The 26390-nt window shown below is 27.0% G+C and overlaps 2 protein-coding genes, 1 long non-coding RNA gene and 1 other non-coding gene across 9 annotated transcripts; 1 reads left to right on the top strand and 3 right to left on the bottom strand.

The window, feature by feature from the left end:
* Positions 1 to 609: 609 nt before the first annotated feature.
* LOC124431070 (phenoloxidase-activating factor 2) lies at positions 610 to 5507 on the bottom strand. Of its 2 annotated transcripts, none has more exons than XM_046978496.1 (6): positions 5250 to 5507; positions 3192 to 3523; positions 1935 to 2246; positions 1501 to 1769; positions 1217 to 1380; positions 610 to 1134 (listed from the first exon to the last, which is right to left on the bottom strand). In XM_046978496.1, the coding sequence occupies exons 2-6, from the start codon at positions 3521 to 3523 to the stop codon at positions 931 to 933; spliced, it is 1281 nt and encodes a 426-aa protein (XP_046834452.1). In that variant the 5' UTR covers positions 5250 to 5507; the 3' UTR covers positions 610 to 930. The 2 variants fall into 2 exon arrangements, with proteins under 2 accessions (XP_046834452.1, XP_046834451.1); XM_046978495.1 differs by having other exon boundaries at positions 3156 to 3523.
* A 3487-nt stretch (positions 5508 to 8994) lies between these two features.
* Positions 8995 to 9066, bottom strand: Trnah-gug. Its single transcript has one exon. It is a non-coding gene; the product is annotated as a tRNA-His (tRNA).
* A 503-nt stretch (positions 9067 to 9569) lies between these two features.
* On the bottom strand, positions 9570 to 22455 carry LOC124431066 (CLIP domain-containing serine protease B8-like). Of its 5 annotated transcripts, none has more exons than XM_046978471.1 (10): positions 22290 to 22455; positions 17400 to 17622; positions 16351 to 16508; positions 12009 to 12351; positions 11378 to 11937; positions 10973 to 11308; positions 10689 to 10848; positions 10171 to 10436; positions 9860 to 10077; positions 9570 to 9773 (listed from the first exon to the last, which is right to left on the bottom strand). In XM_046978471.1, the coding sequence occupies exons 1-10, from the start codon at positions 22453 to 22455 to the stop codon at positions 9651 to 9653; spliced, it is 2553 nt and encodes an 850-aa protein (XP_046834427.1). In that variant the 3' UTR covers positions 9570 to 9650. The 5 variants fall into 5 exon arrangements, with proteins under 5 accessions (XP_046834427.1, XP_046834430.1, XP_046834428.1 ...); XM_046978474.1 differs by lacking the exon at positions 22290 to 22455 and adding an exon at positions 20516 to 20644; XM_046978472.1 differs by lacking the exon at positions 22290 to 22455 and adding an exon at positions 17785 to 17831.
* A 494-nt stretch (positions 22456 to 22949) lies between these two features.
* LOC124431071 lies at positions 22950 to 24542 on the top strand. The gene is made up of 2 exons (XR_006943906.1): positions 22950 to 23085; positions 24087 to 24542. It is a non-coding gene; the product is annotated as an uncharacterized LOC124431071 (long non-coding RNA).
* The last annotated feature ends 1848 nt before the right edge of the window (positions 24543 to 26390 follow it).

Raw genomic sequence — 26390 nt, forward strand, 5'->3', positions numbered from 1 at the left:
ATCAGAAAGTGATAAACTTTAAAAAAAAAAAAAAAAAATAAAAGATCGATCAAGTATTAGTATATTGCCTAAGATGATTTGATATTGAGCAAACATAAATATTAGTAAAAATTGTACTAATCTAATCGAATATACATGTAGCGAGTGCAAGATCTACATATGATTTATATGTTTGCTACTTTAAAAATTAAAAAGAAAAAATTAAAAAAAAAAAAAGATAAAAAAAAAGATAAAAAGATAATACAATGTTCGATGTAATATTATATATTAATGTTTGGACTATATAAATATATAATAAATGTGTGTTTAAGTGCATAACAAAAATGATTTATTTTTATATACCATTAATTCAATTTTTTCAATTATCACATGAATATAACATCAATCTTTTTAAATATATCTTTTTATAAGAAAACTTTTTAAGATTAAATAAAGATTGTTTTTTTTTTATGATCAATTAATTTCAATTCGTAAAATAATAAGAATCAAAAACAAATATATTTTATAATAATTTGTTTATAATAATTTTTTTTTTTTATTTTATTGCCTTTCAATGTCAATTTTGATATTAATGCGACATCTAATTAATATTAAACAATAATTTTAATATCATTTGTTATTATTTTTTATTTTGTCAGCAAGAATATACTTTTATACATACGTATATACGAATGTGTGTGTGCGTTTTTGTGTGTGTGTGTGTGTGTGTGTGTGTGTGTGTAATCGTCCATACAAAATACATTCTTGTATACGAGATACGTCAATAAATGTGTATTTGTCGGTATAAAAATTAATTAATATATAAAATATAGCGATAATACGACAATAGAAAGCCATCGAGAGATGCGAAAAAAAAATATATAGAATAAAAAAAAAAAAATAATAAAATGAAGTATTGACCGAGAAAATGAACGTAAATGTCAGTCTCCCTTAAGGTTTATATTGGTAAATGGTATTATCTAAATTGTAATAAACAATTTGTTCGTCAATCCAATGCCGAAATTCAGCGACATTAGCATAAACACCTGGAGTACCATCTTCACCACAACCAATACCCCATGCAACTATACCAGCTTGAGCATATCGATTAGGATCCTCTTTTAATGGACAGACCAAAGGACTTCCGCCATCACCCTATAATAATAATAATAATAATAATTTTTTTTATTAGATCAAATTATCAAATATTAAGAGAATAATAACAAAAATAAAATACCTTGCACGTGTCTTTTCCTTTTTCACCACCAGCACAAATGAATGTTTTATCCAAGACGAAATATTTTCCTAATCTTGTCTGACGTAAAGTATTTTGACAATTATCATGAGGCACGATTGGAAGTTCTACCCTTTTCAAGATAACCTGATAATGACCTTCCTTGCCTATAATTAATGAATGAAGAACAACGATTACAAAAAGGAAAAAAAAAAAAAAAGAAAAGAGAGAATGAAAGATCACAATGGCCGATTAATAATGATATTGTAAAGATTTTATTTCTTTACCAAAGATATCCTTGCCCCAACCACTGGCGAAACATCGGCTTCCATCAAATACAGCACCTTGATCGGGAAGACAAACGACATCAACGTTCTCAGCTAATTCGACTGGTTCAGAAAGGATCAATATGGCAGTGTCATTGTAAAGAGCACCAGAATGGAATTTCTCATGTACTACTATAGCTTCTATATTACGATCTTGATGAGCGTAAATTTCATTTTTCGTTTGTGTATCCCATTCTCCTGCACGTACTATAAGCTCTGAAGGTTTCTTTCTATTAAAATATAAAAAAAAAAAATATATATATATATATATAACAAGAATTTAATAAATAACGATAAAGAATTTACGATGAAATAATATAATATTATAGGAATTGTAGATGATTGGGAATAGGAAAATCATTTTCCTATGATCGATCGATCGATCAATTATTTACCCATTAACACAATGTGCAGCTGTCAGGACAGCTCTTGTATGAATGAGAGCACCTCCACATTGATAAACGTTCAATTTTTGTCCATCACTGCCAATAGTTTCTTTTTTAATTATGGCTACCATCCATGGGAATTCTCCAAATTGGGCTTCGTTATCGGTTGCTCCGGTAATTCTGAAACCAACACCATTGGGATGTCTCTGACCACAACCCTTTCTTATTGTTGGCGGTGGTGTAATTGGAATGTCTTGCTTTCCTACAACATCAGGTGCCTTACAACAAACGTCCAAATAATTATCACACGGTCCAGAAACTCTATGAGAAGAAAAAACAAAATAACAATAAAAATTAAATAAAAAAATGGAAGATAAAATGATCTGTTATATGTAATTGTTTCATAATTGTTAAAGTATCATTATGTACTATATTAAACGAAGTTAATTGCGTCCAAAACAGTCTCATGTAAGTTTATATGAATAAAAATAATATTTCCAAATGTTTACATGCAATATGATATTAAACGAATGATACGATTTATAAAATAGATTTGGTATATAATTTTTGTTCCTGAAATTATCTAAAGAAAAAGAAAAAAAAAAAATCCATTCATTTAATTCGTTTCTATATAAATTATAATAATTTCTTTTAAATAAAAATAATACGAAGCTTCGATGCAAAATCTTTTCTCTGGTTCGAAATTGGTTCGCAAAAAAAAAAAAGAAAAAAAGATAAACAAAAAATTATCCTTGAATTTTTTTTTTTTTTTTTTTTTTTATGACAACAACGAACATAAAATCTTGAAAATAATTTTCCTATTATAAAAAAATTTCGTATACTTCGAAATATTTTCGATTATTGTTAAAAATAAAAAATTAAAAATAAAATAATAAAAGAAGAAAAAAAAATCATGCAAGACGAACAGATAAATAGATGTTCAAAAATACGTAGGACAAAATATTAAATCAATAATACAAACCAATTATTACCTACTATAAAAAGATCAAAATCATGCAAATTCCTTTCCAATTGAACAAATCAAAAAAAAGCATGGCCGGATAAAGAATCTTCCCTTGGATAACAAAAAAATTCGTGCAATGAAATAGGAAAGAAACAAAAAGAGAGAGAGAGAGAGAGAGACAAAAAGAAATAGGGACAAAACAAAATATATAACAATAATAAATCGAATTTGACGATAAATAGAGACTTTTTTGGAAACGCACTCACCCCGCAACTTTAATATCTTTATCATCAAAAGCGGACCTGATATCAATGATGCCAACTCCGTCGTTTAAGATAGTACCATTTCTACATTGATAATAAGGTACGCATTCACAATCGTCCGGTTTATTAGATGATTTATTATCTGTACCAAGAATCGTCCTTTGTGTGGTAGAAATATCTCTATTTTTTAAAGCATTTTCTATAAGAGAATTTAAGCTTCCATCATTCGACGATGATGGTTGTTGAGTCGTTGATGATGGTGGTCTACCGAAAACATTACTAATCAAATTATCTAGATTCTTATTGTCTTGTGGTAAAGGTACGGCTAAACAAAGTGCAATACAACCCAAATATGGTACCAATGTCTTCATCTAAAAGAAAAGATAAAATAAAGAAAATAAAATAAAAAAACACATATGATATCGTAAAACATCGTACATATAAATCTATTATTTAGCAATTCAAAGGCAAAAAAAATTATTAATCATTATGATAATGAACGATCTTTATCGGATATACAATTATTTTTTTCTTTTTCTTTTTTTCTTTTTTTTTTTCTTTTGCCTTTTCTTCTTCTTCTATTTTTCATAAATCTCTCAGCGCGTATAAGCGAAGCGTTAAAATCGTAGCGTTAATAATTTTGTTTATTCGTTCTTATCGATTCTAATTAATCATTCATAAAGGCAGATACAAGAACGAATTTATGTTAAATAGATATTAAATTCTATAAGATTATCTATTACAAAATTTCCAAGAATGTTATATCAAAGCTGTTTTATTATTATTATTATTATTATTATTATTATTATTATTATTATTATTATCATCTAAAGAGAGATATTTTAATAAAATCTTAATATTACTTTACTGTGTTTATGTATATATGTGTGTATGTGTGTGTGTGTGTGTTTGTGTATGCGCGTTTAATTATATCTGTCTAATAATCATCGTTTACACGTAACATTATACTTATGTAAATGACTTTTTTTTAACGATAATCATCAAGAATTTAAAATTCAATTCTGAAGGAAAGGAAAAGAAAAATAATCAAAGAAGGATTCTCTAAATGATTATCATAGATCAACTCGATATACAGTATATCGTTTATGGCAAAAAAAAATAATTACGCAAACGTTTAATATTACTATTCGATTGGTAAAGCTGTTGATGATTATTGAGAGAAAGAGAGAGAGGTTGCCTTCTGGCATTGACCTTTCTCAAGGATAACCAACACAGACTGAAAAATACGTTAGTTAATTCCAGCGATTCTCACCTTGTTATTATATCGTGACAATGTGAAATAATTCAAAAATAAAGGGGAAAAAAAAAAAAAGAAAAAGTAAAATCAACGTCAAATAACAATTAAGATACGATAGGTTGGACTATCAATTCTAGAGTAATAAAGGTTATCGGTATTAATAAATTGGAAAAACCTATTTCTTCATGCAATTCTTATCTCAAAATAGAAAATACATTGATAATTCTAAATTATAAGATAAAGTTTAAATATTTTGATGAAAGTAAAAGAAAAAAGAAATAAGAATATGACCAAGATAAATCAAATATTTTATATTAAATTATCGATACATACGACGTGTATGATAAATATTGACGTATATATTTCTTTTAAACGAATAGTTGACATATATGTATATATATATATATAGACACACACACACACACACACATATATATATACTAAGTCAATATTGATTTTTAATATAACAATTGCAAAAGAAAATTTTGCAGATCGTCAAGGATTTATCCAAAGAAAAGAATTGATTTGATTTCTAAAACTAGGACTTAGATTTAAAATAAAAAATATAATAGAAGTAAATTAATTCCGCATTCAAGAGTTCGAAAGATCGACGATAAAAATAGATTCGAGAATAATTATTGACACGTACATACGTACATACATACATACATATATATATATATATATATATATATATATATATATATATATACTTATATGAAAATAAACATTTCTTTTATCTTTTAATCGAACGGCGAACTTTCAAACAAAAATAAAAAAAAAAAAGGAACTATTTTACGTTAATAAAACTATAATAAAGATAAGGAAAATTCACTTACAATGAAAAGTTTTGTTCCTTTGTTTACGGGAAACGAAACAAAAACAAAAATAGAACGAACGAACGAACAATTAAAAAAAAAAAAAAAAAGAGAGAGAGAGAGAGACAGAAAAAGAAAAAACGATGTATAGACACAATATAATAATCACAATGACCCTGAGTTATGGAAACGTTCCGTTTCGTTCGTGGATCTTGCGTATGTAATCCACGTTGGTATTCCGCGTCACTGTGTTCTGTGCCTTAACTTCTAGATTTTCTACTCTCTCTCTCTCTGGTTATATGAGAGAAGTCTACTTGGTCTCCCTCTCCCCATCTCACCCCACTCCTTTACCACCACCACCACCACTACTACTACGACCCATCATCATCATCATCTTATAAATGCAGAGAACTTTGGTATCTCTTCAGATGGCGTCTCTTACGTATATCGTTCAACGAAATCATATATATATATATACATAGAATTATAAAACTAATATGTCTACTCTGTTTCTCTCATTTTCTCGAATCGTCTTGGCATTCCCCACATTACAAAAGTTCTTACGATACGATCCTATTACACATTACACGGAATCGTTTCTTTCGAGTAATTTTTTTATTAATCGAAAAAAAAAAAAAAAAAAAAAAAAAAAGAAAACTTCGTTCGAACGGAAATAAATTATTACGGAGGAGAGGGGGAAAGGAAAAAAGAAAAAGGAAAAATTCAAAAGAACATTTAAAATATGTCCTTTCGATATATATATATATATATATATATATATATATATATATATATATTTTATTTGTACGTATTATAAGAATAAAAAGTTTCATATATTTGTGAAAAATAATTGTAATTTAATTTGTAACTTCAATATTATTATTTCAAAATTATGTAAGATACAATTTGGCATTTCGCACGGCAAATGTAAAAATATTTTTCATCGATACTTAAACGAGGGGAATTGATGATGAACGAGGAAAAAACTTGTACCGATTTCGCATGACGTGAGTATGATTACGTCATCGGATTTATAAATCCGATGAATGGAATTACCATTGATCTTTTCTTTTTTTGGTGTTAAGGTCAAACTTTGAAATTGCCATTTTTATCCTTCGACAAAATATCTTGTATTCTATGAAATATCTTTAACCTTAACTTTTTCTTTGTTTTTTTTTTTCTTTGTGTTTTTTTTCTTTGTTTTCTTTTTCTTTTTTTTTTTCTTTTTCATTATACTACTTTCATCGATATTTCATCGAATTATGGCGTATGAGTCGATAAATGAAATTTAATAAATTTATTTAATCGCAAAAATGGAAGATCAAAATTTTCCTTATAAACGTCTGACGATTCATCGATTAAATTTTGTTCTTTTCCTTGTTTTCCTTTTATCTATTTATTTATTTATTTATTTATTCAAATATTTCTTTTCTTTCATACACGTTTGAAATTGTAATCATCTAAAACGCGATGCTTTTTACGATCGTTTATAAAGAACGCGTTATCGTGATTACACAGTTTTATTAAACTTAAAGGTGTCATAATGTCGATGAAATATCGAGGAAAAAAAAATATAATTGACTGTAGATACATGTTCGTTTCGTATTGATATTCTCTACAATTTTTTTTTAAGCTCAGAATATTGATATTTGTATTAAAAAAAAAAAAAAAAAAAAAAAAAAAAAAAAAAAAAAAAAAGAACTTTCTAACAACTCGACAAAAGCATTCCCTATGAAATATCTGCGATAAATATTATATTACAATTTATCTCTCCAAATCTAAATAATTTTTTATTCGAAACATTTATTTATAAAATCAATTCATTCGTATAATTTAAAGTTAGACACTCGGTATATGTAATATTAAAGATAAAATGATTATATAATAATATATATGCATATATCATCATCATCATCATCATCATCATCATCATCATTATTATTATTATTATTATTATTATTATTATAAATTTTATTAATATGTATAAAAAATTTATATTGTTTTGTCAAGAAAGTAATTTCGATTTTTTAGTATGAAATAAAACTCAATTTTTTTTTTTTTTGTTTTTATACAAAAAATGAACTTTAATCAGTCAAATATCTTCCATTCTGTTCTGATGATTTTGCAATCTTTCTAATAACTTCATGATTTTACGCTCATAGAACTTCTGGTTCTTATCAGCAAAGAAAAAATTCGAAATAAATGATAATGCAATGATGGTGCAAGGTCGAGGCTATATAAGGGATGCGATATTATTTCATTAACCATATTTTATCATTGTTACTATTATTATTATTAATTATATCTTAATATAAAACATTTTAAAAGGTGAGTTTCTAAAAATATTTAATAAAACAATAAGATATATATATATATATATATATATATATATATATATATATATTTAAATCTGTGTTAATAATATTATTAGTTAACAATACTATCGTAATTAATCTAATTTTCTATATAAAAGATATACATTCGATCTTGATATATAGAAAACGGGTCACGAAAATAATAAAACATCGCATGCGAGTTAATAGTCATTAATGATGACTCTTGTTTGTTGATTCGATCGTTGACCACGGATAACGATATTATTTCGAGCAACAGTATTATTTTGTAGATGTTGCAATTCCCTATGTTTTATATAGGGTTATCTGATCATACGTTTTACAGACCACATCGAGTTCGTCAAATGAAAAATGAACACAATTAAATAGGTGATCTTTTATCAAGGAGAAAAATGAAAATCAAAGAAAAGGAATAATAAAGAAATCTTAAAATTCCAAGAAACTATTAAAAAGAAAAAAAAAAAAAAAGAAAGAAAAAGAAAAAAAAATTATGATAATAATAATAATAACTATCTGAATCGTTTGTAAAAATATAAATATATGTCTTAAGAAAAAAATGTAATAATTCATTTTATCGTGAAAATAAAAAATAATAACAATTATTTTTACGTATTGTTTATAAAATTATAAAGATATGTTAACGAAAAATCTATATACATATATAGATTTTTTTTTTTCTTTTTTCTTTTATCATAAAAGTAAAATTGTAAAAATAAAATCAAAGAAAGAAGAGGAAATGAACGAAAGGGAATAAAATAAGAAACTTAAAGATACTACGAAACGATATAAAAAAAAGAAAATAATAATAATAATCAAATATCGTATAACAAGTGACTTGAAAAAAAATACCACGTACAAAACGTGAAGAAGTATGACGTTTGATTGTTTTCAAGGAAAACAGTAAATATATATATCCCAATAAAAAAAAATCTGATATATATATATATATATATATATATATATACATACACATACACATACACTTCTTTTATCTTTTACCTTTAATCTTAAAAAGGAACAAAAATCTTAAGATTCTACGAAAAGATACTTTAAAAAGAACAAAAACAGACGGATTAAAATAATTACACGTCGTAATCATGTGTAATTAAAAAAAAAAATATACATCGACGGTTATAAATATATTTTAATAAATAAAAAGGAAATAAGATATATTTGCGTCTATTGTCTTAATATAAAAAAAAAAAAAAAAAAAAAAAAAAAAAAAAAAAATAAATAAATAAATAAACAAACAATTAAACAACAATAAAAATGAAAGATGTCTTAAGATTGGACATTGCAAAAATGCAAAAAAAAAAGAGAAAAAAAAAAGAAATAAATAAATGAGAGAGAACAAAAAAAATCCTTCCACCGTGACAATGTGTTTTTTCTTTGTAAACACAAACAACACACATTGCCGTGACCAGGATTCGAACCTGGGTTACTACGGCCACAACGTAGGGTCCTAACCACTAGACGATCACGGCTACTGGAAGAGTTGAACATAACGCGCAAAATCTATCCAAATAAGATTCTTCCGCGTTAACTCAAGCGAATCTTATTCCATTTTATTCTTATTTAATAACTTTACAAACTACTTTCCCAAGGTCAACTTTAATTGCTCGAACATAAAATTAAATTTTTACATAAGCGGTATTTTAATTGTATAACACGGAAGGTTTAGTTAAGGGGGGAATAATTGATTTCATAGAAAATATCAGTTATCAATTATATCACCGTAAATAATTAATAATTATTTATAAGAAAAAGAAAAAAAAAAAAAAAGAAAACGAATCTTTATCAATATCGTATGAATAAAATATTATTATTTTGTTTAATATTAAGAACAATTAATATCCTAAGGATATTATTTATGGAAACGTACAATTATCGTATGGGAACAATTATTTCGCATCGATGAAAGAGAATTAAACAAAAAGAAAAAAGAAAAAAAAAAAGGCAAAAGAAAGATAAAAATAAAAATCAGATCGGCAGGACTAGATATGAAGTTTTTATTTATATACCAATAATAACTACCTTGATTTTTTGTTTTTTTTTTTTTTTTGTTTTTTTAATATTGTACACCATAATTCGCGAGTTGTTGATCGATCCATTGTTTGTGCTGAGATACACTGGCATAAACGGCAGGTATATTAGATTCGCCACAACCAATGCCCCAGGACACTATACCAGCCTATAATAAATAAATTAATTTTTTTCTATAATTCAACGAAGGTGTCCCTTTTTTTTTTTTATGTTACACACATAAAAAATTAATACCTGAATGAATTGTCCAGTTGCCGTTGGACAAATCAAAGGACCACCACCATCGCCACGGCAAGTGTCCTTATTGGGTTCACCGCCAGCGCAAATGAACGAGCCATGTAATAAAAAATATTGTCCCAAATTCGTCGTTCTTAAACGATTCTGACAATCTGATCGTTCTACAATTGGTAGATCTACCTTTCTTAATTCCGCCTGATATTCACCATTTAAACCTTCACATTTAGATTTTAATTATAAATGGAAATATATTTGAGATTAAATCGTACGAATATATTATTAATATTATTTAAAAGATAAAATTTTACCAAAAGCACTACTGCCCCAACCTGTTCCGAGACATCTAGTACCGGATGAAAATGTCATTCCTTGTTGTGGAAGACATATTGGTATCACGTTTGTTGCATAATTCACTGTTGAATTTAATATCAATATAGCTACATCGTGAAACAAACCGCCGCTATAATAAAGTGGATGAGGTATGATAGCTTTTATTCTTGCTTCTTGAATAGGCTCGCTGTTATTTTTCACGTTCCATTGTCCGAATCGGGCGATGAATACTCCGTTTTCTTGACTAAAAAAAAAAAGAAAAAAAAAAAAAAAGAAAGAGAGGAAGAAAAAGATAATAACAAAATTCCTATTACTTTTTACGATTTACTTTTTGCAAATCATTTTACGCGTCAATTCTTTACAATCTAACTATACGAAGTAAAAATGATGAATATTATTGAAATTTCATAATACGTAATATGCATAAATATGCGAGTTATAATTTTACAATTTATTCATAAAGGACTAACTTACGATAAAATTGAATTTAACGTACTTCGTAACGCAATGTGCAGCAGTCAAGACAGCTCCATTGTTGATCATAGAACCACCACATCGATATAAATATTTACCATCGGGTTGTTTCACAAAAAGTGATACCATCCATGGAAATTCAGCGAAATAGGTCTTGCCTGATGATAATGGATAAGGTGTCGCTTAAAAAAAAATATATATATATACATATATATATAATTTACTAGAAAAAAATTAATTTACGTATACGTATGCAATATGCAAGTATTTAAACAATATTAATGAAATAATGTTCCGATATTATACCAGGTGCATTAGCTGTACCACGAATACCGCATACTACTTGAATATCAAGAGAACCCATCGGATTATTAATAACAAGATCACGTGGTCCAGCAGGTATATTAGAGTACAGTTGATTTGATGCAATGATACCAGCTGGCCTACAACAAACTTCATCGGCTGACGTACAAATGGTAAATCTTGGATCGATAATACCAGCTCCATCGATATTAATGACATTCCCTTGTGTACAGAGCCAACTTTTGACACAGTAACAAGCATTAGATGTCCCTGGGAATTTCATTTGTCCAAGGCCATTAATAATAACGGTTGTATCGACATTGGTAATGGGTCCATTACCTTGACATGAATTATTAATATTAAAACGATTAATTAATCAATCATACAAAAATATAAATGGATTCATACCGGATGACGGTATAACGAGATTAGCCCCATTAGTACATTGCAATGTATTCCCGCAAATAATACAAATCTGTCCTTGGGGTTGTATGGTCGGTGTTATAATAGTTGGTACAATGTTAGATGTTAATTTGCAACAAACCTGTCCTACACCTGGACAGAGAGATGTCTGTTGACGCGGAATAATAATACCTTCTCCTGATGTACCAATCACTACAATGTTTTGGGGATCACATTGCCAACTCCATACGCATATGCAATTAAGACCAGGTATTCCAGTAGGTAGGATAGGATAACCCGTTGGAAAGATTATTGGAGGAAGCGTAGATTGCATAGTTGTTACGGTCGTAGGTGGTGTTGTAGGAGGTGTTGTAGGTGTTGTAGGAGGGCTTGTAGGAGGTGTCGTAGGAACTGTCGTAGGAACTGTCGTAGGAGGTGGTTTAGTTGTAGTAGTAGTAGTAGTAGTAGTAGTAGTAGTTGTTGTTGTTGTTGGAGTGACAATAGGAGCTGCAGTGGTATTAGGTAATTTGCAACAAACTTCCAAATCCCCGGTACATCTTCGATACCTATTAAATATCGAATACACATTGATTTTTTTTTTTTTTCCCCAAATAATACAGATCCCATAAAATCTTACCTGATATCTATATTTCCTGCTCCATCGGTTATGATGGTGGTATTAGGATCGCAAAGATAATAAGGTACACAAATGCAATCCGTAGTCGGTGGAGTACTAGCAATTTTTTCTAACTTTTCTAATTTAAATTTGTGAAGATGAAAGAAGGAAGGTGAAATAAATTCGATCTTCGATCGATCCTCGATAAATTTAACGAAGGACGATGTATTCACTGACGATGATCCTCTTGTTAATATTCCATCGATCGTTGTCGTCGATATTAACGCGATGATCATTAACGAAAAACAATGACGATACATGACAAATATATTCGGGTCGTCGTTTCTAGTCGACAGCTCAACTTCTATTGAACGATTTTATTTTTTTTATATGAGCACGAGTGTTTTATGTTGTCTATATACATATACATATATATATATATATATATATACATACAACGTACATAGACAGGATGTAGTAGTACTTTCCGGTTTATGGGAAATATCCAGATTCAGATACGAAGCTCTAACAGCGTTTGCTTTTGTTACAGGAGTGAATTACTGATCGAAAACGTAACGTGAACGAACAATAGACACTTACTGTCACGTATTTGCTATTTAAAAAGATAAAAAAGAAAAAAGGGAGGGGGGGGGAAAGAAGAGAAGAAATTACAAATTAAAAATGTATTATAAAATTCGAATAAACCGTATGGATCATTGGAATAATCCATCGATATAGATTATAAATCGTCACGTTGATTATTCGAAAAGGAAGGATATATTAGGGTCAACTTGGCGTGACGAACGACGTTCTAATGTGTGACCTATTTTACTTAACACATATAAAAGGGAGCGCAGTTAATCTGTGTTGTAAGAAAAAATAAAAATAAAAATAAAAAAAAAAAAAAAGTGTAAAAACAGAATAGTTGAATTAATATTATCTCTTGATTGTTTTTTTTTCTTTCTTTTTTTTCTATTTTTTTTTTCTTTTTGTTTTTTTTACCAAACAATAATATTCATAATACAAAATTCACACGTAAAAAACACTTAATTAAATATCGTAAAATTATACATCAATAATAATAATAATAATAATAATAATAATAATAATAATAATAATAATAATAATAATAATAATAATTAAATAGCAGTAATTATAATATATGTACCAAAAAGAGGTATTTATCATGGCGATATTGCAAAAAATGTTACATAATATAATAACAAACAAATTGATTTCATTACTCTGGCAGCGGCATATAGGAACATTTGTAAAAGCAAAATTGAAAAATAAACAAAAAAAAAATAAACTCCCTATTCTTTTTCTGGCCCTTTTTGATTTTGCGAATCAAAAAAGAAAAAGAAAGGAAAGAGAAAGAAAAAAAAAATTTAATGCGCCTTTAGCACGAAATATGGGCCTATTTGGTTTTGATGTATATTTTGATATATACATAGATCAATACCATTAACTATTATATACATGAAAATCTATTAGAAGATGGTGATATTCTTTTCTTCTTCTGTATATTTCTTTTCTTTTTTTTTTTTTTTTTCTTTTTCTTTTGACTTATAAAAATTATTATATTTGTACAATTCTATTAAATTCTACTATTGCGTAAAACAAGAGAACGCATACATATATATATATATGTGTGTGTGTGTGTGTGTATATATATATATACATACATACATATGTATATATGTATGTATATATATAATATGAAAATTAAATGAACGAAACAAAAAATTAGATATTGCTCAAATAATAAGTAACAATATCATGACAATAATTTATATTAATCTCTTGTATGCTTTATATTTATACATTTATCATCTCTTGCTCTTCAATTCACGATTCAATTTATTTATTATATTTTAATACGTATATATATATATCACGATTTCAGTCAAACAGTAATCGATCAACGAAAAATAGAGCAGGATGATATTAAATTTTGTGCAATTAATTAATTATATCTTATCATAGAACAATTATTTAAGACTTAATAGAACTTATAATATCTCTAATATGTAATATTATAATATATGAATAAGTAATAAAATATTTCTTTTTAATACTACTGTTTTTAAATACTACTCTGTGTATGTGTGTGTGTGTGTGCAACTGATATATAATAATAATAATAATAATAATAATAATAATAATAATAATAATAATAATAATAATAATAATAATAATAATAATAATGATAGTCTTTGACAGGAAAAAAGTATCTTTGGAAAAACGTACAGCCAAATATAGTTTGAATAGTTAAACTCATTTACAAAATAATAGTTACAATAATATTATACTATTACAATATATGTATTTGATTTTCAACAAAAAAAAAAAAAAAGAAAAAAAAACCATTGGAACACAAACTGTTATAAATACATATATATATACACATACATACATATATATATATATATATATATATATATATATATATATATGTATATACATACATAAGTATATAAGTATATATAAATGTTAAATAAAGATATAATATGAGAGCAATATGATGATTTTACAGAACTAATAATGCAAATGAATAAAAAGAAAAATCATATTGAGATCATTTTACAAATCTAATAATACTTTTTGGAATACTATCATTAGAATGAATGTTTATTTTATTGAAATAGAAATTCTTTGTTTTTCCCTTTTTTCCTTTTTCTTCTTCTTGTTTTCTTTTTTTTTTCTTTTTTTTTTTTTTTTTTTTTTTTTTTTTTTAGTAACTACAATTATATCAATAATTACATAATCAGGCACATGAACGAATGACTTTAGTGAAACTAGAAATCTAATATATGATGTATCGATCCCTTCTTTTTTTTTTTTTTTTAGAACTTTTGACAATCTAAGTTTTGCATAAATAGAAAAAAAAAAAAAAAGAAAAAAGAAATAATAAATTTTAACGTAACGCCATATTTAAAAATGTACGTCAATTTTATCATAGAAAATTGTTAATATTTCAAATCTACGACTAACTTCGTAATGGTCCATTATAAGATCGTGTCAGAAGTAGTTTTAAAAAACGAATAGGATCTTTTAATTATCTTTTAATTATCGTCACGATTATCGCCATCTTGACGAATCAAAAAAGAGATATTTTCTTATTCTTCTTCTTCTTCTTTTTTTTTTTTCATGTTTCTCTTTTCAATGCATGCTCTTCAAATTAGTAAGAATTGTGGCCAAGATTATTTAATAAAATAATATTCGTTAATGTTTATCCATATATATATATATATATCACTTTTCGTAATTAATAAAAAAAGAAAAGGTTCGAATTTCTGCATATGAAAAGATGTAATTATATCTAATTTATATATATATATATATATATATATATATATATATATATATGTATATATGTATGTATATGTTAATATACATATATAAAATTATTGCAGCTTCATTCTCTCAGACTATTAACTAAATCTGTAAAAGAAACTTTTTTTCATTTCTTTTAATTAATTTAATTAATATATACATGTATGTAAGTATATGTATATATATATATATATATATATATATATTTATATATAATAAAAAGATTGTCGTTTCTTAAACTTTGCAGTCTTATCTATTTTCATTGAGAATTAATAATTTGATATCACTCGAAACCTTTTAAAGATAGATAATCTTTTTTTTTTTCTTTTCTTTTCTTTTCTTTTCTTTTTGTCGATTAGAGTCATTCGTTTAATATAGTGGAAAAGAGGAACAAAAAAAGAAAAAAATATATTAACCTATTAATAATATATAAGAATTGTTTAAAAGGCTTCACATAATATATTCTCAATGAAAGAATTCATTACTTAACTCTTAAAAATATAATTAATATGCGCCATGATATTCATATTTGAAAAAAAAAAAAAAAAGAAAAAAAAAAGAAAAGATTTACAGAATTAATCATATATAGAGTAAGTACAAAAAAAACATTGCAAGTCTAAGTATTCTCATAATACAAAATCATACGTACTAGTTCGAGTTACGTATATATATGCCATATTAATTTTCGAACGATCTTTTATATTTTCAAAAATTGTCAGAAACAATTGTTGAAAAAAACAATTAATTGTTTAGCACAAAAATCAATGTAAATTCAATTCGAACGTTTATCTAATTACCATTACCAGTTAGTTGTAATACATTGGTAATTTTTTTTTCTCTTTTATCTATACTTCCTGCCTTCCCTTCTTGTTTTCTTATTCAATAAGATAGATCGCGGTTGAAAAAATTAATCTCGTCGATATATACGAAAATAAAAAAATAAAATATATATATATATATATATAAAAAAAAAAAAAAAGAAAGAAAAAAAAGAAAAGAAAATCAATTCACTTCTGGCGTCGTTTACCTATTGAATTTCTTTGTAATTTTGGATCGTTCGTGGTTGAAATTGTCTCGAATGATGATTTTGATTGATAAGATCCTGAATTTTTGGATCTCATTGGACAATGGCTCACAGTATGCGCTGTATCTCCGGTAGCACCACAGATCGGACACGTATATGCCCTATTAAAAAATAAAAATATTATTAGCATATGATTTAAATTCAATATAAAAATTTAACCTCAACACGATCGATATTATCATTATCGATAATATCGATTGAGTGTTCTCAAGTTTGAGAATTAAATCTATAAAGGATTTCTACGAAGGAAGAAAATAAAATTAAAACATTATATTATAAATATACAGATTAACATTAAATTTAATTAAACAAAATTATACTCTATCGATATCTTTATCGATAATATTGCCGACTGAATAAAATCAAGTTAAAGGAAATATTTTAAAGCAACGCCACCTACCGAGAATCCCTATGAAACAAAAATACTAAAAACAAATGAAATCACGAAACTATCGACGAACTCTCGCATCTCGAAACTATCGAATAAAAGACATCGAAAGTATTTGTTTTCTTTCGTGCTATTGTAATAGAAATCCCCCCTCGAGTTTACTCTCTACAGAGGATAAACATACTAGACATATATATGTCCGTGAATAAATACGACTTATCATTTCCTCGCCGCTTACCTTCAAAGCTGCATGCGTAGCGACGGCGGTGCCAGCGTCCAAAAAGTAGAAAACAAAAGACGAAAACTTTTACAAAGTTCAGAATTTTTCACAAGATAGAATACGAAGAAAAAAGTATATATATGTGTATGCATATATATATATATATATATATAGGTAACTATCAAAATTTTATAGAAAATTTCGTAATTAATTACATATACCATATTATCTTTGATCATTCTATTTATTATTATTATTATTATTATTATTATCATCTTTTTCATTCAATAAAAATTATTTATTTGATTATTTAATTAGGTTAAATGTTAAAGATTAATGTATATTATGTTAGTATATATTTGAAAAATTAAAAAATATTTTCACCTAAGAACGGGACACTGCACACGGCCATCAGCATACTTGATCAAATGTTGCCGATAATATATTTCCTCAACGCCATTGTTTCTACAAAAGACGCATACGTTTGGTAATGGCTTTTTCGGCTTTTTTCGACGAATATTAGCTACAGGCTGTTGATAATCGTCGACATCCGGACAATATTCAAAATCCCGTCCATTGTGACGAAATTCTTCCATCACGTCGTCCACTGTATTAACAAAACACATATACATATGTACATACATACATAAACACATTTTTATTATAGAATTACAATGTCATATTCGAATCGATAATCAAACGAGCATATTTGTTTTTGATATTCTATCGTATTAATCTCTACGTAAATGTTCCTCTTTTAAAAACTAACCTCTCAAAAATTTATTTAACAAAATGTCAATGTTATATCCGGCCATGTTTTTCTTTTCTTTATTTCAACTAACCTCTCTAACCTCTCTTAAAATAATTAAATCTCGTATATCGTTAATAGTCATTTAAAAATTATCTTTATAAAAAAGACAAAAAAAAAGAGAGAGAGAGAGAGAGAAAGAAAAAAGAGATTCAATCTAATTTTACGACACTCGAAGGATATATTTATTTTTTCTTTTCGTTCATTTCAAAAGAGGAGCTTTCGATTAGCAGAGAGGAGAGAAAGCGATATATGTATTGTTTGTTTTACCGAAGGCCATGATCGCATACGTAACTACATATATATATATATATACATATATATATATATATACGTATAGAGACGTACACTTTGAAAAGAAATAATCCCCTAACGTTCTCGAATCTTCATGAGTACAGTATTGTGTTACAGATCTTGTAAACAAAGGGCGTTCAAACTTAAGAGAACGTCGTCGTATCTAAAGAGAGGAACGGAAAGCGTCAAAGTATTTTCTCGTATATATATTTATTCGTTAAGATAGAGGAGAAAGAAAGAAAGTAGAATGGTGCGAAAAGAAAGAAAGGAACGAAGAAAAAAATCTTCAAAACATTTCTCTCTCTCTCTCTCTCTTTCTCGAGAAAGAGAGAGAGAGAGAGAGAGAGAGAGAGAGAGAGAGATTAAGAGAGAGAGAAAGAGATCGTAAACTTCTAGAACGATTTTAATAAACGTTTTGAAACATCGTAACGTTCAAGAAAATAAGTAAACAAAAAATGAAACAATAACGAAAGTACGATACATTTCAAAGTGAAACGACATAACCTAATTTATCAAGCAGACAAAATATTTAATTTATTTCGTAGTGGATTCTACACGATAATTTTAATTATATTATATAATCATATTATTCTTTAGATTTAGATATTTAATTAAATGTACTATTATTTCTTTTTTTTTTTTCTTTTTATTTCGTTGATAATATCGATCGTTAGGATTAATATATTTTTCTTTATGTGAAATTTATTTTGATAGATAGAAAAGATAAAATATCGATAAGGTTATGTTAACATTATATTATATCGAGATTATATGCGTAACATTAAAATAAATATTTCCAAGTATTTAATTTATTAGTAAATAACTATTATTGATTGTATTTATTTCTATACGCCAAAATTTTCTGCGAAAATAATTATTCTTATGATTAGTATAATTTCTGCGAAGTTATATATATATATATTTCTTTCTTGAGAAATAGAAACAAATCGTACATCGTGATCGAGGTTATGTGCAAAATTAATTTAAACATTTTTAAATATTTTTCTTATTATCAAATGATTACTATAGGAATTTTATTTATTACTAAATAATTTGTCATTCTTAATATATTTTATGACGGACAAAAAAAAAAAAAAGAAAAAAAAATATTAATAATACAATATATATTATATTAATAATATCAATAATATAAATCTTTGTAAGTGTGAAAAGATGATAAAAAGAAAAAAAAAAAGCAATTGTTTTTGAAACTTCCTTCAGTGAGAAATTAAGACGAGCTATTTTGAAATATTACGCTGGTCCGTTCGAAACTTCTGCGCAACGATATTAGAGATATATTTATCTCTTTATTCATAAAATCGTAACCTTCATCAAGTACCTGTAAATTTCAAAAGGTTGGGTTTTTTCAGGTAAAACTAGGTAAAGGACCTTCCGTCCTTTCCTTTTTCTTTCTCTTTCCCCCCTCCCCTTCTCTCGACAAATTTTAGATTTTACAAAATCCTAGAATATATATGTAAGTATAGCTAAAAGTCTTGTCCTAAATTATACTCAAAAATATTTCTTCCCATAGAAATTGTTTTTCTCCTATTATTAGCTCGACGAACATTTTCATATAGATATTTTAAGTAATGAAAATTAATCAACACGTCGTGTATGATCTTAAATAACAACAAACAGCGTCTCTAATATTATTCAATTTAACATTTTTTATAGGTTAGGTTAGGTTAAATTAAAATATAACACGAACTAAGAAATGTAATTCCTCTAAGAATTATGCCATGCCAATATATAAAAAAGAAAAAGAAAAGGAAAAAGAAAAAAGGAAAAGAAAGAAAGAAAAAATCAGAAAGTCCACCGACAATGTTACGTTTCAACAAATTAAGTTAAAAGTATCAATTTACAAACAACGAAATATGCTTACGTATGTATGACATGAAAAAAAAAAGTCGACGTCTGCGATTTTTTTTTTCTTCTTTTTTCTTTTTCAAAGTCTTGAAAAGTTCTATTAGACATATATCGTACGTGTTAAAAAGAAAACCAATAAAAGAATATCTTTAAAAAGATCTTTCGAGAAAATTAAATACTTCTTTGCTTTTACGTTTTTTTTCTTGCTTTTTTTTTTTTTTAGGTTAGATTATAATAACTAACGATAAGAAAAAAGTTTGCTAACGATAAAATGGGAATGAAGAAGATAGTATTACGAACGTTTATACGATTTTCTTTCGTTGTACGTTACCGAGAAATACCTCCTTTTTATACGGAAAGAAGGGGAGGGGGAGAATGAAAAAAAAAAGAACTTTTAACAAGCGTAAACAACGCGTTAAAAACTTCGTAGCCTTTTTTTTCAGAACTAATTCTCTTGAAAATACTGCCTCTCTCTCCCTCTCTCTTTCTCTTTCTTTTATGAGTGCACGACTGTATAATATATATACCAAACCTGATATATGTATCTCGAATGATCGTTGCGAGAGTTAATTTGTTTACAAACGATCGAAGGTTGATTAGCTGACTAAGATAAGATAAACACAACACACGTACACACAAAAATGTACACGGGCACATAGACACATCTTTATACTGAAATTGAAAGAACGGTAAACCCTTCGAGAATAGATTTCAAACGATGTAATGAATGGCCGATCGATCAATCGATCGATATTACCATTCGATAATTTAAAAAAAAAAAAAATAATAAAAATAAAATAAAAAAGAAATAAAATAAAAGGAAGAGAAAAAAGAATCGAAACCAACTTCGTTATCGATCGTGAATCAATTGACACGTTAAAAAAAAGAAAAAAAAAAACAAGCAAACAAAAAGAAAAAGAAAAGAGAGAAGAAAAAAAGTGAGGTTATAAATTACGCCTAATCGCATATTACGCTAATCCTAACGTGACAAACAAATGACGACGACGTTGAGACAAATTACGCTGAATAATAATAATAATAATAATAATAATAATAATAATAATAATAATAATAATAAAAAGAATAGAAAGAAATAATACTGCGTGCATCATCGAACATCACTTTCATAATTACGTATACTTGGACAGAGATAGAATTAGATATATAGAGAGGGGGGAGGAGAGAGAGAGAGAGAGATAGAAGAATCAAATGAGAACGTGAACAAAAAAAAAAGAGAAAAGAAAAAAAGAAACAGGCAAAAAGAAATCGGGAAAAATTCGTGGAATCATTTTTTACTTTCTTCACAAGTCAGTCAATTATTCAAAGGACGTAATAAGAGAAGGTGTCAATAGTGTACGATAATCAATTGTTTAGCGTGCAACGATATATCAAGTATACGTCATCGATAAAGCGCGATTAACTTCACGTTATTTCTCTCTCTGTCTCTCTCTCTCCCATATTTTTCTTTTCTTTTTTCCTTATCTCTATTAACTTTTTAATGCATTTCGACTAACATACATATATACGTATAAAACCAACATGACCACAAAAGATATGTGTGTGTATATATATTTCTCTCTCTCTCTCTCTCTCATATAAGGCACAACAATATCAAGTTAGACATAGTGAGGTGAGTGAAGTTAGAGCGTAATAAGAAACGAGATAAAAGTCTTCGCACGAAAGGAATTTGCTGTTGGGCGTACTTGATCCTTCTCTTCAGTCAGGCAAGCGGATTCAAAAGAGAAAGATTTTTCTCTCTCACTCTCCTTCCCTCTCTCTCTCTCTCTCTCTCTCTCTCTCTCTCTCTCTCTCTCTCTATCTCTCGATGATCGCATACATAAAATTATGATGTAATCGACATAACGGACGAGACACGTAATAGAACGAAAGAATAGTAGGAAAAAAACGTTGACGAGGAAGAGGATGGAGGAAGATAGGAGGAGGAAGGAGTGAAGGAGGGAGGAAGGGAGAAACGAGGAAGAAGGAAGAGTGAGAGGAGGAGAGAAGAGGATATAGGCGAATAAGATAGAAGGAATTAGAAAAAAAGAAATGAAAACAAAAGCTCTCGATCAGTTATTCGAATTAAAAGCAAAACAAAACGGAAAGGAACGACGGAACGAAACGAAACGGAACGGAACGGAACGGAACGAAGAAAAAGATAAGTAAAACAAAAAAGAAACGTTAATAGAAGAGGTGGAAAAAGAGAAAAAGAAAAGAAAAGAAAGGGGGAAAAGAAAGAAAAAAAAAAAGAATAGGAACAGAAGAAACAAGAATGTAAAAAAAAAAAAGATATATCGATTACTTACCGTTAGGATACGGATTGGTATAGTAACTGTAGAATGTGAAATCATCGGTGAATAATCGTTTAAGTTCCTCCTGCAAGCTTGGATTGAAAGGGAAAAAGCAATTTCCCGAAACTTGAAGCATTGGTAGTTGCCTCGATTTAACACAGAACATCGTGGCTTTTATCATCGAATATTTCTTTCTTTCTTTCTTTCTCTTTTTTTTTCTTTTTTTCTTTTTTTTTTTTTTTTTTTTTTTTTTTATATATCTCTTCGATACGAGATTAAATTCGTATACCTATATATACGTATTAATTTGTATATATATATATATATATATATATATATATACATATACTGTGTATATACGTTTTTATGTATGTATATATGTAACGCGTTTATTTGTGAGAGATATGTGTCAATGTATCGTTAAAATCGATGTATATGTGTTTTTCTCACGGTCGTAAATGTTTAAGTTCGTGCGCGGATGCGCGCGTATATCTGCGAGAGTGTTCCTCGTGCGTATGTATGTGTAAATGTACGTGGCGAACGTGAATATATACTTATGTGTGTATATATATATATATGTGTGTGTTATGTGTATGTAAGTGTCGCACGTTTTACACTATCGAAAAACTTTCACCCGAGCTTGACGACTTTTCCAGTTCGACTGAAGAGAGTGAGAGCAGGGATGTCATCGGCGATTGGAAGAAGAAAGGATCTAGTGGTGGGGGTTAGGGTGCTGTCGTTGGGCCTACGAACTGATGGAAGAAAAAAAGCGCCTTATTTGAATCCATTGGTTTTGATTTGACATGCTTAGGTAATATATCTCATATGACTATTATAGCGTTTATCCTTTATTTGTTTTTCTTCTTTTTTTCTCTTGTTTCTCTTTTCTTTTTTCTTTTCGATATCTGGTATCTTTTTGTTTTAAAAGGGGGATGTTTATCTCTTATGACCTCATGTTACTTTGAAATCATGTATGTATATATATACACTATACATATATGTATATATGTATGTATTATATATATATATCTATATATGTATAATATATATCATAGTTTACCTTTTATATCATAATATTACTTTGAAGTTATTTATGATATATATATATATATATATGTATATATATATATACACATAGCATACACAATATTATATATATATGTTGTATATTATACAGCATATATATTGTATATTATATACTATATATATATGTATATGTATAATTATGGTGCATATATATCAACACACGCATACATATACATATTCATAATTTTGTGAGAATTAAATGTATAAGATTTAAATAAATAAAACTTAATGTATATATGTGATAAAATTTTTAAATATATAATTATATATATATGTTTTATTTATACATTATAATATGAAATTTCAAGGTTAATGTTTATCAAGTATAACTACACAATATTTATAGTATAGTTATATTTGTATAAGTTATGCTACAAGTTTTTTTTTTTCTTTATTTTTTTCTTCTTTTTTTCTTTTTTTTTTTATACAAAATTTTTTCATTAGATACAATTTTATTTCATTCGTTTTTCTCACAAAATTATATATTATAATTATTGTATTATCCTAGTATAGTATAATTGTTCACTATAAATATAAATTATTCTATAAGTTTCTTCTTTATACAACGTTTTATTTGTAGAAACGAACAAAAATCAGTTTATAAAAGGTCAATTAATAAACTCGAAATTATAATTCAAAGTTAATTACAGTAACAACGATTCATAATCAATTTATTTGTATACTTTTTTTTTTTAACAATTAATCAATTATTATTCTTTTATTTAGAATTAAGATGATCACTTGGCTTGAATTGAACAACAAGAGAAATTTACAAAAAAGAAAAAAAAAAAAAAGAAAAGATTGATTTCTATACAAGGTATAACTTGCAATAAAAAAAAAAAAAAAAAAAAAAAAGAAAAGGAAGAAAAACACAAACAAACAAACAAATAATTTAAAATTTCAAATATCAATTAACGATGAAATTTATGGCGGATAAAGTCAAAGAAAAAAAAAGAGGCAAAAAGAAAAGGAAGAAAAGGAAAATATAAAACAAAAAGAAAAGAAGAAAAGAGAAAGGTAGATATGTTTGTACATATAGGAGCGTGTAATTTTAAATTAAGATGGTGTTATAAGATTTGAGATATCTCATATCATGATTAGCTGATTGTTCTCACGATATTTAATAGAAAAAAAAAAAAATAAAAAAATAAAAAAATAAAAAAATAAAATAAAAATAAAAAATAAAAAAAAGAACAAACAAAGCAATTAGAGGAAAAAAAAAGGGAGAGGTAATTAAATACACACACACCTACATACACATCTGAAAAAGAATGAATGAAAAAAACGATATGCACTAATCTTCATCTTTATTGTTACTGTGTAAATATGTAGGCACTGAACAAATAATGTTTCATAATTTGTTTACAAACATTTACATTTACTGATCTTTTTGTTGTTGTATTATTCATCATCATTATCATCGTCATCATCTACTTCTTCTTCTTCTTCTTCTTCTTCTTTTTTTTTTTTTCTTTATTCTTTTTTCTTTTTTGTATTATTTTCCTTTTTTCACATTTTCTTTAATTTCCCCATTTCTTTTCCCCCATTTTTCTCTTGTTCAATCGATGAGAATTAGTTCTCTCTCTTTCTCTTTCTCTCTCTCTCTCTCTCTCTCTCTCTCTCTCTCTCTCTCTTTCTTTCTTTCTTTCTTTCTTTCTCTCTTTTTCTCTGCGAGCAGGCCCGACCATTTGGATGTCAGTCAAGTCCTACTTGTATTCCGTCTGTCGTCCGTAGACACACACACACACACACATTGTGAACCACGTGTATAATACCATTTTCGGTTTTGTTTGTTTGTTTGTTTGTTTGTTTATTTTTTTTCGTTCCTTATTTTTTTTTTTGCGCCCCCACCCCCCCCTTCCCTTCCCCAACCACTTTTTATTTTTCTTTTTTTTTCTTTTTTTTTCTTTTTTTGTTCTTCTTACTCGCCCATCATTTACTTCCTCTCTCGTATCATCAGTCATCGGTATCAGTATGCGTACTCAGTTATTCGTATTCGAAATTACTAATTTGCGACCTCAATTAATTATTTATATCAATATATAATATATGTATATATCAATATATAATATATGTATATATTAATATATATATATATATATATATATATATATATATACACATATATATGTATATACGTTCGTGTATGCATGTATATATATATATATTTATATACATATACATATATATATATATATATATATATATATGAATATATATATATATATTTTTTATTTATTTATTTATGTACTTTTATTTTATTTTTATTATGTATACCTTTTTAATCTCTATATATACGCTAGTATATTGTTCCTCTATTCTAAAAATTTATTACCATGATTATTTTTAATGATAATATGTATATAACTCGGTGAAACTATAATATTAAAAAATAATAGTAGTATGTCGAGAACATATTACACGTATGTCGTTTTTAGAGAATTGGTTGGATAGAATATTAGGAAGAGGATTAGAAGGAGGAGGAGGAGGAGGAGGAGGAGGAGGAGGGAAAAGAATGACGAGTAGGAATGGCGTATAGGGTGGCTCTATAAAGGAGGTTGTTGATAGAAAGAGTAAAGGAAAAAAAGAAAAGAAATGAAGAAGAAAAATTAAATGTTAAAACGCGATTTCTAACTTTGGCTAAGGAGATTGATATTTCGAAATTCGAGGGCACACAATGATCGGATAGATTAGATTTTTCAATAACGTATACAATGTGGGTGGAAGGAGGGGGGGGGGCTCTTAAGTATAAAGCAGTGCGCTCTTGAATTTCAAAATGTCGAGATTAAATAAAAGTATATTGGTACAAAGTCTTTTTTTTCTTTTTTTTTTTTTTCCTTTTTTCTTTTTTTTCTTTTTGTTTTAAGACGAGCTAGATTTAGGGAGAATTTGTTTATGTGTATGCGTGAATCCTATGTATGTATGTACGTATGTATGTATGCATGTATTCATGTAGGTGTATTCATACGTATATGTGTATGTACGTATACTCGTATGTGTGTACGTACGTGTATACATGTGTATCATACA

The sequence above is a fragment of the Vespa crabro genome, chromosome 20, assembly GCF_910589235.1.
Source record: "Vespa crabro chromosome 20, iyVesCrab1.2, whole genome shotgun sequence".
In the NCBI taxonomy this organism is placed as follows: Eukaryota; Metazoa; Arthropoda; class Insecta; order Hymenoptera; family Vespidae; genus Vespa; species Vespa crabro.

Bases quoted from the DNA above. Each gene is read 5' to 3' on its own strand.
- LOC124431066 (XM_046978471.1), bottom strand. From the start codon at position 22,455: ATGATAAAAGCCACGATGTTCTGTGTTAAATCGAGGCAACTACCAATG. The intron at 10,849-10,972 runs GTATAATATCGG...TTTTTTTTTAAG, and splicing joins TGGTACAGCTAATGCACCTG to CGACACCTTATCCATTATCA. The intron at 10,437-10,688 runs GTACGTTAAATT...TTTTTTTTTTAG, and splicing joins GCTGCACATTGCGTTACGAA to TCAAGAAAACGGAGTATTCA.
- LOC124431070 (XM_046978495.1), bottom strand. From the start codon at position 3,523: ATGAAGACATTGGTACCATATTTGGGTTGTATTGCACTTTGTTTAGCC. The intron at 1,770-1,934 runs GTAAATAATTGA...ATATTTTAATAG, and splicing joins GCTGCACATTGTGTTAATGG to AAAGAAACCTTCAGAGCTTA. The intron at 1,381-1,500 runs GTAAAGAAATAA...CATTAATTATAG, and splicing joins TTGGGGCAAGGATATCTTTG to GCAAGGAAGGTCATTATCAG.